Below are 14,680 nucleotides of genomic sequence, written 5' to 3' on the forward strand. Positions count from 1 at the left end.
TATAGACAAGTAGCAAGACAGGAGGACAGGGCTATAGGAATCCCTCAGGTGGGAGTAGATTGATTTAATTGATTTATATTTACCTTTATTGCATTGCTTTGCAGATCATTTGTGTTGGCTAATAGCCAGACAAACCCCAGCTTTCTGCAATAAGGACCAAGAGTGACTGAATTTGTCCTATAGCCAGATCTTCTGTTACGTGAGGTGTCAATCACTGTCAGTGCTGAAACACCAAGGCGACTATATATATGTGGTATGTACATATATAGGTTGCCTATGGTGGAGTGGGGGAGGGTGCCCACAGAAATATCTCAACCAAGTTTTCGGCTACATGCTTTATGACTTATGTGCTCTTCACTACTCTGTTCTACAGATTCCTTTCAACATCCAGATGCTCGGCTCATGCATCCCTCCTCTTTACTACGAATATATATTGGAAGAGGCAGCAAAAGGACAGAACACTGCTACGGTACTGTTCTGAATCATAGTGTTCCCTACATGAATATTCATGAGATGCACAACATATGAATTGTTTACTGTAGTTCCAACAGAAAATACACATAACTTTAAATTTTAACAATTTTTGAGCTGCATGTCTGGTTTGTCTACAGAATATATGTCTGTACCCATACCCTTGTAACCTTAACCATACTGTGTGTGCCATAGGATATCTTGGACAGTTGTTCTGGATAAACTAATTGACACAGATAAACAGATGCCCTCCCATTGTTATGTCATTACTATGACGTCACTCACCCTGACAAGCATCTGGGGGAAGGGTCCTCTGGAGTTTTCAGGCACGTTTATCGGTGGGATGACCCAGTCTCGTTTTTGTCTCCTTGGAATGCTGGGGTTCTGCCGTTGTTTCCATGGAAACATGATGATGCTGGGTTGGGACTTGGGCTCAGTGGAAACTCCTTCCTTCTCTGTAGTCTAGGAATATTACATACGAAAATAAATAAAAAGAATAAATAAACAACCGAGTCAGCATACACTGTCACATGATATCTATAGTTTGGTGTCTCCCGATGTGATAAAAGTTATACCAATTGGAGCAAACAGCACTGGACTTTGTGTGGGGAATGAACACCACCATGACTGCCCTCACAAAAGCAATCCTGCCAACCACCTGCATTTCAGCACAGTACACCGAAGTAAAACTACAAAGTCACCAAAGTATATACATTGAGTACATAAGTACAGGAATTTATGCAAGGACCAGACAGTGGCAAGGTGTTACCACACGATAAAGCTCCAATCATGCTTTGGGATGGATTAGCTGCATTTTACTTACATGAGAGCTTCTGATCCGTCTGGCATCCAACAATGCACTGCTTTATTTCAAGGTTTAAATGGTGGAGCCAAAGATCATTTATCACAAGGCACAGACTATGCAGACTGCATTCCTTTCTAGCTTAACTAAAGAGGTTCTAGTCACTAAAGCTAACGGAAAGAGCAGTTCAACAATTTACTGTTCAGCAGAGGCAGGGATGGAATTTATAATGCAAAGCCTATAATGTCTGTTATCATAGATCATTTACCATCTGACAGCCTATGTACTCTGTGTTTCCTAGTAGTTTGCCCGAGGAGTTCCTGTTCTTGTATGTACTGTGGAGGAGTTCCAACATTCTAGAGTTTTGATATCTTATTTTTTGAGCTTGACATAGATCATTTTTACAGATAATATTTGTGTACACCTTGTGGCTACTGCTAGGGAATCTTTGAGAGAATATTGCCACTGGGCTCGTAGTACAAGCTAAAAGACCAAACAAGACTAGCTAATAAAATGAATAACAATGGACACATTGGGTTTAATATGACCAGTGATTATTTAATATCATCTGAGGATTCAGAAATTGATAATAGGCTAAGCAAAGAGGGGTGGGTAAAATGTGCAGCCTGTAGCACTGGTTGTACTGCAATTCCAGACAATGAAGTGGGGGAGATTAACAGCTTTCTGATGCAAAATCTTAAATGGGTGTGACTTAAAAATATTATAATCAGAACTCAATAATTAATGAATATCTCCTACTACAATAATCACTTTTCTGATGAGATAGATTCACTGCTGGAATTGATGCTGATGGGATTTTCACACGTCAAACATGTTTACTCAGTACCAAATATGCACCCCAATTAGAACGGCATATCACTACACAGCAGGAGTCTGGTTTTAAAAAAAAAATGTTAATCTCAGTTTAATTTAGTATCACTTTTCTCTAAGGTTTTTCTGCACACACAGCGTTTTCAGCTCAAATATCTTGACAAGTCTGGTGAGGAACCATTCAGCTAGGCTTGGGGAGTTCCATCTGTAGGAAGCGGTATAATCCACCACAGGTTAAATCCACAGTAGGCTGTGGGAGGTCATGTGCTTCTCACATCATTTTCCCCAGCGGGTAGGGCTTTGGGGGAAGAGGGTTGACTGAATCCTTAAAAAATGAATGTACATTCACACAGACATGCAGACAACTGTAGCTCTGGGTCCAGCAATAATAAAATGCAGAAGGATAAATCTACTCCGTGAACTGTAACGTTATGCAAGAGGAAAGAACACTATGTACACACTGTGATTTAATGGTCTCTCCCTCTCACACCCTACCATGTTTTATTCCTTTCTCTGCCTCTCATGCTATTGCAATGCAATCCTCATTCACTCACCAGGATTACTGCAGGTGAGGCACACAAATGCCTCTGATGTACTCACCTACTCACACCTCACAGTCCACACAGTACTACAGGAGTGTTAGCACTGGCAGGACAAGAGGCATATCACTCGCTGAAAACAACTGACATTGTGTGGGCACTTGGCTTGTTGTTGTGAGGAACCAAAACAGTGGTGACCTGAGGAGCCCAGGTTGGCTTAAACCCACCCTCCCGATCCATGCTGATTCCTGTGAACATCCTTCAAAGACTTATGCCTGATGCCCGGAAAGCTCCACAGTAAGGGCACGCACAAGTCTGCCACAGGAAAAACAAAAAAAACATAAACAAAAAATAATAAATAAGATGGTCTCTTCTGTAGATGTATGTTGAAAGAAAAGGGTTTAATCATCAATCAAAGTGTTTTTGAGAAGGAAGGGCTGGGGAGAGCCCCAGGAGGGCCTTTATTGACCGCATGCGACATCAAAGAGACGACGTACACCAAGCCACCTCATTCCTTAAGCATTTCACTATGCTCTCATGGGCTGCAAGCTGGAGTCCTCTTTTAAAAGCAATAGTGTACTTTCTTATTATTATGGTGAGTGTATGTGCGCTTGTGTGTGTTTGTGTGTCTTTGGAACAAAAACATCTTCCTTAATCTTAAGCAGTAACTATGGCTACAAAGGACCTCTGAGAATCAGGGATTCATTCTGATGTAAAATATGGCCCTTTCAGCAAAAGGCGTTTCCATGGCATTATGCCCAAAGAAGGGAGATGTGTGTGGTGTTCTGTTAAGTAGTCTCTGTCCCAGTCCATTTCATTTGGCGTAGTCGCATTCTTCCTTCCACCCTGGGGTGCCCTACTGCCAAGGCTGCACTGGATCAGCCATGTAATGTCAGCAGGTGCTGACAGCCAGCCGATACGTATGCGAGCTGACCCAGCAACACTAGCAGGGCTTATCAGCATGAGGGAGCCAACAGATACCAACCCCACCTTAGCAGATGTGCTTTTCTGCGGATCTGGATTAGAACTGTGAGTCGAAGTACAAGGGCTGGCAAGCAGTAGTTCTGTTCTGATAGCAGATCTGATACATTGTCGGATGAGGAGGGGGGGGGTAGATATGAGCATGGTGAGATGGATTTATTCAGGATAAAATCATGCCCCCTTCCACCCCCCCTCGCTCAAAGTGCCTACGGTTGAGCAAGACTCCACTGGGGCCAGGCAGCATTAATAAGACATAGGGAAGTCTGTGTAGCCCTGGGGCTATGGCCTTCTACAGCACGGTCAATTTACCTCAAGCAGCACATTTGGCCCTTATCTGCGCTCACATATCTCTATTATTCACTTTCATCCCAGTAATCTGTGTTCCAGATCATTTCTGTGCAGGTAGCCTATGGACTAACGTCGATGGACTAACAATGATATCAGCAGGGCTGGAGAAGGAGTCCCTTTCTGGCATGCTGGGATACCGCACGGAAACCCACTGCCAAGCTGGAACGGAAGGGCATTCGCCGACACCAGCTCCTCATCAGCGTACAAACGTGCGAGAGCAGGCAGCATACGCTTCGTGTTGGGAGAGGGCAGCATCAACAGACAGGCCAGTCTCCTGCGCTTGTCAGCCTCCCCTCACATCAGCGCATCCAGGAGTTAGCGAGGGCGACGCTAAGGCCCGCCTCCAGCTCCCACTCAGGTGCCGCTTCCGCCGGCAGAGCCAGCTGGCGCCGTGCCCCCTCCCTGCCCACAGGCCCTTTGATATCCGCCAGCCTGTGGCTCCACACACATCTGGACATTACCATTCAGGAAATGGCATGGAACAGCCCATTAGCCACGTCCGCAATCAGACATCAAATTGTGTTTGGTTCCTTATATTCTGGCAAATTTTGTACCGCATTACCACAGTCCGTCAGACACATTTCTGGGGAAGAATATTCTGTACCTCTCCATTGCCACAAACACATGGACCCACATAATGTCGTGGTGCCCTCATATTTGTCATTGTGGGGTTTTTTTTGTTTCGTTTTTGTTATACTTTTATAAAAATGAGAGTTGAATGAAAAAGAAAAAACGGGGCTGTCATAGCCCCAAAAATCAGAGCCCATGATGGGTAGGATGATGGGTAACAGAATGCTGGGGCTGCTTACGTTCACAAACCCTCTTAGTGAAAAGCTCAGACTAGGAGGCGAATGATGAAATAAATTGTGTTTGAGTAGGTATAGGCAGTATAAATTGGATTGAAATATGTGCCACGATATGAATTTAGTCTATATCGTCTATACAGGTAGAGAATGGATTTTGATGGTTACTGTACATTACAGCATCAGCACAAAACTTTTGGTGAGAAAACAGGACTCAACAACAAGGAGTGCCTGCTGGCCCTGGGCAACTATGAGATTGGTTCAGGCCAGTTGATTGATTTGTCACTTGCTGGGTCGAAGAATTGTTTTTACCATCCTGGTAGCATTGCAAGATTCAAAGAGAAAGTGCTTAATTAACGAGATGTCACACTCTAGCAAGCTTGCTCAACATGAGTAGATTAAAACAGAAATGCTCCTTGGGTTTTTTTTAAATATTATTAGCGTTCAAGAATTATTTCTGATCAGAACACCAAAACATTATTTGTATCTTATTTCCTCCTACTGTTTCATCCTGCTTCTGTTACGAGTGTTTTCATAAAAAACAGCATACACTTGTGTTATTATTGTTAGTCAACATATTATGGCAAAATAATTTTACTTCTGCCAAAATGCAAGTGAATTGTTGTAAAAAACACAGATTTTGAAATGTCCTATGGCCCAAAGGCACAGCATTCCACGGGCTAGCACGACCACTGCCTCCTTTCTCAACTGAAACGTGCTTATAAATAATGTTACAGCTTTATCACTCATTCATTCAACCTAAGCTTACAAATAATTAACCTAAGCCTAACTAACCTAAGCTTTAAGATTCATTAATACGTGCACGGACTGACATCACAGTCAGTTTGAGATATTTTCTTATAAAACAGGTATTTACTGAAGTAACATTAAAACGATAATGAGATCAAGCCTATTATACTATTATATCTTCACGTGCTAGTAGGCTAAAATTAGATTGCAAGCACCTCATCTCAAAATTAAGCATCCCCAGGAAAAGGAGAATTCGAAACTGCTCAGAAAGATGAAGCTCATTCTTAACTTGGTGGCAGCAACTGGCAGATTCATATTTTTAAAAGGCCTACGTTGTTTTAAATGGTGTAGAATGGTGTTTTGACAGCTTTTTAATGTAAATATCCTGTATAATCTCCTTTAAAAACTGGTTATGTTTGTTTTTACAGCTGGGCCAGTAGAAATGTACCTGCGGCAAGTGGAAAACTGACAAAAAAATCATTAATGTCAAGCTCAGGAAAGGATATTGTTCACACTGATTGCATTCCTGCTTGCTAACCCTTGCGGCCGTTAATTCAGGCAACATCACTGGCCAATAAAAAACATGCAAGTGTATGTTTCCCTTTTACACAAAAACAATAAAGGTTAATTAATAATAACCTTATAGTTAACGACAGGGAACAGTCAGTCCTATGTCTTGTATTCCTTTTAAAGCATGTTCTGTTGAAACGAGGAGAAAAAATGTATACCATTAAATATTGTTACCAAGCAAAATTCAAAATACATGGTATAAATTTTAGGCCATGTCGCCCAGCCCTATGTGCAAGAGAAGAAGAAGAGAGTCCACTCTGACTCAGGAAATTTGGGGTTTTATTGCAGGCTATTTTATACGACAGCCCATCCTGAGCCTCTCTTCCTGGCAGTCTGAAGAGAGATGGATTGTAGGTATCAACTCTGCAACAGAGGCAGCGCATTTGTACCTGTACAGCTGCTTCATTCCATGGTGTCTGGGATAATCTCTGAGGCAGCAAGCAGCCAGGCCCTGATGCAGCTCTTCTGTGGCAGTACCAGGCGGGTCCCTTAGCGGTTTGACGCATGACGCGGGAAGATATAAGGGAAATTCACAAACGGCCATAAAAATGTTCCCCCTGCGAGTCTACGATGCACCAGGGCGCGATAAAGCTTCCCCTCAATGCTGGAGCAGTGTGAAATCAGCTGAGGGTATTTTTAGAGCTCTACCTGGGCTGCACCATAACTTGAGTAAATAAATAATGGAATCTTGAACCACTGCATCCATGTTTCCAACTGTTTCAGTATGTACCCAGATTTCACTGTACACACAAATGCGCACGTGCACGCACATACAAACACACATGCACAACACACACACTCGCACACTCACATGCACACACACACACACACACACACACACGCGCATGCACACGCACATAATGGTTAGGGAAGTGGGCTGGAGCCTTAGTCCATGCATGTTCAGCACGAAAGTGTGGCACAGTCTTTGTACCCTTGAGCAAGGCACTGAAGTTGAATTGCTTCTGTAAATATCCAGCTCTATGGATGGAACGTACATAGGGAAAAAAAGCTATACAAGTTGCTCCAGTTCACAGATAAATGCCTACGTATGCTAAAATGCAGTCAAACACCCACACGTGGATGGATACCTGTACACACACACTCGCACACGTTCACACAGTGCTGAACGCAGCTGCGAATGGAGAAAAGCCCCTGGTGCACAAATTAGATCCCTTCAAACGTAACGCATCTCAACTCCAGCCTGTCCGTCTCATAAAATTACAGGCTGATCGGAACAATTCCACCCATTAATAATGATATATCTTCACTGCACTCTCCATCATCTCCGTGGGATTCCCGTCACAGGCTCTTACTCTATTTGCCGAGCGCGCGGCGAAGAGGCGCGTGACATCCACACTGCTGTTAGCTGCTCGTACAGCCCTTCTCCAAACGGCTGACTGCCTGTCAGACGTGGGAACGAGGCGTGGCTGACATGACCACTGCAGCAGCATCTGTTTCTTTTTCCACTATCTCCAGACTGTGGTGTGGTCCAGTGTGGGTTTATGGAGAGACATTCTATGTCCCAGTGGCACATTCATACCTTATAATCTGACTGTGCGTAGCCAAGTGAATTTCACACTTTTTTTTTCCTCGTCTGTCTTTAAACTTAACACCCAGATTTTAAAAATGTTTTTATATGGGGCCCAAGCCAAATTATGTAGCCAAGAGAGTTAATTAAAAGATGCTATTCACATTATGGAGTGATTTATCATTACTCTGTGTACTCTCCATAACTCTACTGCCTGTGGCGAGTTCCACTACACAAGCATTTACTGAGTGTTGCTGACCAGCCAAATCTGGTCTTTATTTCAAAACACTTTTTTAACACCCAATTCATGCCCAAAACTTGAATGAATACAAACATTTAGTGACGTATCTCAAAGTGCTATGTGTGTGGTCTGTAATTCAATTCGGTTAATTTGGCCAATTCCTAGGTAGCAATTTGAAAAGGTACCCACTGGGAGATATTTCAAAAGACAGCCCCAACAAATATTAAATCATACATCAATCTTGTGAAAAAGTAAACAGTATAACTAGTTGTTATCCTTTGTTTGTTTTATTTGGTTGATTTATTTCATTTTTCCCCCTTAGTAGTAAATAACATGTAATACACAATAAAGAATTTTAGTTTTCATTCATTATTAAAGTAGCTGTGGTTAAAAAACTACCCACCATTTTCCCCTTTGCTCGTTTGCTATATTTAAATGGCAATCCCCAGAAGTATGTTTTTCTCTTATCTAGCTATCCACAAACAACTGCTGCTGGAGATTTCTTTCAAGAAAGAGATTTCCCTCAGGACAAATAAAGTAGTTCTCACCACTGCCGCAAAGTTCAGCACACACACTGCAACTGCACTGTACCTTTCTGTCTGCGTAAGGCTACAAAATCAGCACGGTGACTGTGAAATGGCACAGGCGACAGATGCAAAGCTGTGTCAGGGGAGCCGCAGAAAGATCGCTCGCTGATCGCAGAAAGCAGAATCGGGGAGAGGACGGTGAAACTCTGAGCGACATTGCAGAGGGTATCTCAGAACAGACTGATCATGTGAGGCCTCTTTTTAAAGCCCCTCTAACGGCTCCCCTGAGCCCCCATGCGGCTGCCACGCTGTCGTTTTTGGGTCACTTTTAATGTGAGGGGACACTGCTCTGTGTCCTTGGGACAGGCGAACGGGACTTTCCTGTCTCTTTCTCTCTGACTGCATATCCCCTGCACCTCACTTACCGTCGAAACCAAATTTGAGAATACACAGTGAGACAGAGATATAGGAAATTTTGGTCAGAGGCCTTTTTAGACTTGCACCTTTGCCCAGAGTTAAGGCTTTACTTAGTGACAGGAAAACTAATCTCCATATTACCACATCGCCTCATACAGTTTAGACACTGGCATATAAGATGTCCATATAATGAAAATAGCAAGACTATGTCTACATAATACAGTAAAGTAGGGAACTGGTGGAGTATGGTTACAGAAAGAAAAAGTGTTTACAGAATAGACAGTATTAAATCAATGAAACTAAACCCATCCATCCTTTTTTTTAAACAATGGAATAACAAAGAAAAAATAAGTTAGCTTTATTCTAGCTACAGTGTTGAACTTCTCTCTTGAACAAATTTGCATATGACAAGCAAAGCTTTTTTCAAAACTTTCAAGCCAGAAAGGAACATGCGATTACACAATCAATGTAATTTATTGTAATGCTGTGGGTAGATGCGTAGGATGCCATTCCCTGGCTCTATAATTACTTAACACACATACCTTGGTCATAATGATTCACAGCATGAAACTCACCTCCAAACTGCCAGTGTCAACAACCTTGTAATTATGCCTGGCTGCAGAGCCCAATCCCAACACATCGGCTGTGGAATGAAGTGCTCGCTAAGTAAATGAGTACTAACAAATAACTGCACTTTAGTGTACTGTGTAAATGATTGTTGTGAGCCTGTGGTATTATGCTCACTTTTTTCATCCATTTTTTTAAGAAGTAAAAATACCAGCCGTGTCAGTATTTCCTTCGATGTGGACAGGGCGGAGCAAGGAGGACGTTCCTACCTGAGTGACAGTTGGAGAGGGGGTGTGCTCCACCAAGGCCAGCTTGACTGTGTTCTCCCAGACGGGTGTGTCCAGACCCCTGCTTTTGGTCTGCATGCTGAAGTTGGGGGCATGGCTGCCAAACCCCACAGGTTCACTGTTCTGGCACTCTTCAAAGATCACTGGAGAGGAGAGAAAGATCACTGGAGTCAGAGAAAAGGAACATGTTGAAAATTCTCCTTTCAAAAGTGTGTGCCCCTTACACACCACAAACATACTTACAATGAATACACTTTCTGCATAAGTTCACTCCTGACAGTACTGAGAGGACCAATAGTGGGAATGGAGCCTCATGATTACTCCCCCAGATAGACCAAACAAGACCAAGGCCGTCTAATATACCGTGTGAACGCAAGATGGACAGAACACCAGGCAACAGCATGCACAACATGACTGTTTTATTCAGGAACCGCAAGCGTATGCATGATACGTCTGCGGTATCCATGGTCACAACATTGGTTAGCTATAAAGAGCCGCTCAGCCATAAATAGCCCAGCTAAGTGTTTACTTACGAGCTCATGTCTGAGAGTCTGACTGGCAACAGAGAAATGCCTTCCCACCAAAACACAATAGACACTCATGGGAGACAAAGGACACAACGGCATCTTGATTTTGCTCCAGTCATGATGTCAGGGCGCTGAGGATCTCTTCTTCTGCTCTCTCTCTCTGATGAGAGTGCCCAGGCAAGTTTTACAGCAGCACACAACACATTATTTTGAGTCATCTTTAAACGCATCAGCCCTGTGTCTAAATGAATCTGCACAGCACTCTTTGCGCAGAGTATTGTGAAGACAGCTTCCGACTGAGAGGCAATGAAAGGACAAGTTTGTTTCTACACTTTCTTTTTTTCTCCTTTCTTGTTTTTGTATTTTGCAGATAATAATGATGGCCCTATTTGAAACTATCATCAAAAACCCCCCATTGAAGTCTGTGAAACACATATTCAAACAGTCCAGTTTTTCTAAATGCCTGCTATACTGATTAAAATTAAGAAACCAATTTGAAGATAATAATAAGGATCGGCTGTTGTATAAAATTAAATTAAATCAAATTTAAAAGGCATTTTTCTGTTTCTGAAAGTAAAAATAGTTATTTTTGGCTGGACCGCAACAGCGGGGCCAGCCCTACAAACGCGAATGTCTGTGACTGAGTGAGTGATGAAGTTACACCATTGGTCAGCCAGATCATGTGTGTTAGGTCCAGCCATATACTAGGTTTTAACCTGGTCTTGTTGTTATTTTATTTCTACCTTCACATACTAAAAAATATGCCATAGTACAGAATATGCTATCGTACAGAATAGAGAATGAGCATTGTGTATCTCTGTATAGCATCATACGGATATACAAAGACTACCCACTAAAGACAATGTTTTTACAGAATTTACAGAACCAGGCCTCCAAGGCCTTTTCACCTTGACATCCCATAAAATCATCACCATGTTGCTGAGGGCTATCATGTCACTTGACACCTTTATCCAACACACATAATTCAATACAAGGGAAATTTCATTAACACACTTACACTGTGCATGGACGCACGTCCAATTGGGCTGTCATTACACTGTGCCATGGACATAAATTAGACATCTCCCAATTATTGTACAATGTAAGAAGTCAATAATTGCAATGATCACAATATTACCAAGAACTCATACGGGTTTTTAATATTTTTTGTTGATAATCCTCTAGGAATCCTACATACACTGCATGGCCAAATGTATGTGGACACCTGACATCTAACATCTCATCCAAAATTATGGGCATTAATATGGAGCTGACCCTGGGCGGCTATAAACTAGATGTTGAAGCATTGCTTCAGGGATTTGTTCCATTCAGCCAGAAGAGTATCAGTGAGGTCGGGCACTGATTGGGTGATTAGGCCTGGCTCACAGTTGGCTTTCCACTTGATCCCAAAGGTGTCGATTGGGATAGAGGTCAGGGCTTTCTGATGGCCAGTCAAGTTCCTCCACACCGTTCTCGACAAAACCATTTCTATACGGGCCTCGCTGTGTGCCCGGGGGCATTGGCATGCTGAAACAGGAAATGACCTGGCCCGAACTGTTGGGGAAGCATAGACTTGTCTAGAATATTATTGTATGCTGTAGCATTAAGATTTTAGTTCACTGGAACTGAGGGCTTAGCCCAAACCATGAAAAACAACCCCGGACCAAGGGGTGTCCAGATACTTTCGGTCATACATTGTAGATCCCTATGGGTCTCCAAACCCACTGAGTACCACATTAGAAAGCAGGGAAGTACAGATTGCAGGCGGACTGCCACACAAATGAGGATATGAAACAACAATATTGGCATCCTGAGCTGTGCGGCAGTGGGCTCCGGCTGTGATCATGTGACCAGTATCGAGAGAAATATTCTATCAAAGCGCTGAATTAAGATGCAGCCGTGGGCATTAAATCATATATACTGCTCCCTCCCAGGTTTTCTGAGCACCTCAGGGGCGGTTTGAGGTGAGCCACAGTCTGACGGACCCTTTCGCTCGCTATCTAATGAGAGAAATCTTCAAAAAGATGCCGGAGGTGAGGACGCATTACAAAAGAACACTTTCTACAAAAGAACAGTTTCGGCCTCTATTTAATTTTGGATATTACCTGCTATAATAATATACGATCTTCAAAGGGGAAAAATGGATTTGACATTTGATGATTAGATGATCTTTCCTTCTATCACCGAGCCTTATCATTACTCGTAAAACTGCTCAAATGTTGTCATGAAAGATTTTTAAAAGATTTTCTTACAAATCAAAAACTTTCCGAAAGCATCTATGCTTATGTTTGCAAAGGTTTCTTTCAGCTAAATTATAAAACATGATGCTGTACTTCGCTTGCACTTATGGGCATGATGTGCAAATTATTATTATGTAAATCTACACCTGGGAAGTATATAAATCTGGACAGTCTCCCAGCCACACTCAGATATAGATGCATCCCTTACTAGCATGACTGTAGAGCCCAATAACTCAACTACAGGCGTTTGAAAAACTCTGATTGCTACTCAGCCATTATTGTCAACATAAGGAAAGCATAATGAACCCAGCTCTTCAAACTACACAAACAGCAGAACATTCATTATACAATCAACTCTGATAAAATGCCTTTAACTCTAAGTGAGTACATATTATCCCTACTGGACTCACACTGTTCTAAAAACTGCAAAACTGTTCGGTGCATTCACAAAATGTTCCCATGCCCTCTGCTTTTGGTTATTTACCCCCCTTCAATATGGCACTAGGATATTATTTTCATACATACAGCACACGTAGCACCTCCATTTCAAAGTCACATCTCAAAAACACCAATTTAAAAGGAAAAAAAGGTATACAGTATGCATGATGATACAATCACGAATGTGGGAACAAGAACAGCAGCTTTGTTTTGCCCAGAATAAAGTGGATCTAACTCTTGTAACAATGTCACTTGTCCATCAGCCCACCTCCCACACAAGGACATGCTTTTGGCTATAGTGTGTTAAATATAACAATATGATTTTTTGTTTGTTTCATACATTCAGTTGTAATATACTACAGTAAAGTAGCAACAGCAGGTGAATCACTAAACAGATGCAACAGTGAATATCAGCCAAACAAAAACAGGAAAAAAAAAAAAATTCACAGGATTGGCTGGATGAAATTTATGTGAATCTTAATCCAAGTCAGCAACTACCAGAAAAGGGTAGTTACAGTACAGCATGGCACATTACACACAGGCGCAGTGTTGGTCCTGCTGTGCAAACAGGGGACCCGCCATCCAAAAGGCAGCATGCTCGCAGAGCGAGGTCCCTTGGGTGCCAATTTATTCCAATTCCGTCAGGTCTCCCAGAGGCACTTAGCCAAAGATACTCCAGAGTTGTTCCTGCTGCTGTGCAGCTAAAAGGCAAGGCCGCTGGAAAGAAAGGCGGGCAAAGTTTGAAGGTATGCCGGTCCACATCTGCCTTACAGAGGGAGAAAGTGGGCAGAACGGTGTCTGGCAGACTGTTGCGTTTGCAGGAGAGGAGGAGAGCAAGGAAGCTGTGAGGGCTGAAGGGAGTGAAACAGATCATATGAACTGTGAGTCTGCACGGAGCTCACCAGCAGTTTAGCCACATCATCCGACTCCAGCAGCACATTCTCAACACATTCCTACAGGTAAGCCAGGATGCGAGCACTTGCATCAGCACACCAGGTACAAACAGCAAACTCACCAGGCCTCCTTTAAAATTTTGGGCCATGTATCTGGCCAGATCCACAACCTGATACATGACCATTTGCTTTTAAGGCCCATTTCAACAGGTCACTCAACCAAGATTTTTCTGTGGCACCATAGATCTGTTTTCAAAAAGCAACCCAAAGACTGGAAACTGTTGTTAGTCCACAGAGCTACTCATTTACTTGTTCAAGAAATATATATTTTTTTTAATAGCAAAAGCTGGAACAACGGTAACTGCCCAAAATCCAGTAATAAGTCATTTTTATACATGGACATCACTTACTAGCAAAAATTATATTCGGAACCTTTGCATATTTGGGACTGTAGCACTTTTCAGGGAAACCGTGACCATAATAAAATGCAAAAAAAACCCTAAATAAAATGCAGGAAGTCAAGCCAATGTCATCAGGATCAAATTCAGTGAGCTTATACACTGTGTCACAATCATAGCGAATATCTCTTTCATTTGTTTTCTATCCGTGTTTCTTTTGTCTAACATTTTCCCAGCAATGGGAGAATTTTCTAGAACACTGTGGAGCAGCAGTACTGGTTCCCTGTCAGCTGGATTTGCAGTCAACCGGCTGAATGACTCCCGTCTCTCTGTATGCTGAACGACGGCTGCCTTTCCTGTTTCTTCGTCTTTTCTCTCGGCTCGGAACAACAGTAAATCTGCGAGCTTTGGCCTGACACGCGAGCGCACGGGCCAAAAGTCATCGGCGCACACGCGTGTCCACCTGTAACACGGCTGAGAGGACGCCGCTGGCCCTCCGCTCCGCTCCGCTCTCGGGCGCGG

General features: G+C 42.8%; 1 protein-coding gene across 1 annotated transcript in view; it reads right to left on the reverse strand.

The window, feature by feature from the left end:
- LOC135237397 (cadherin-4-like) overlaps positions 1–14,680 on the reverse strand; it is a 218,278-nt gene that overhangs the window by 72,799 nt on the left and 130,799 nt on the right. The window contains exons 4-5 of the mRNA XM_064304530.1: positions 9,645–9,805; positions 757–933 (exon numbers count right to left, since the gene is read on the reverse strand). Coding sequence (XP_064160600.1) covers positions 757–933; positions 9,645–9,805 — 338 coding nt within the window. The remainder of the gene's footprint in view (positions 1–756; positions 934–9,644; positions 9,806–14,680) is intronic.

The sequence above is a fragment of the Anguilla rostrata genome, chromosome 13, assembly GCF_018555375.3.
Source record: "Anguilla rostrata isolate EN2019 chromosome 13, ASM1855537v3, whole genome shotgun sequence".
NCBI lineage: Eukaryota > Metazoa > Chordata > Actinopteri > Anguilliformes > Anguillidae > Anguilla > Anguilla rostrata.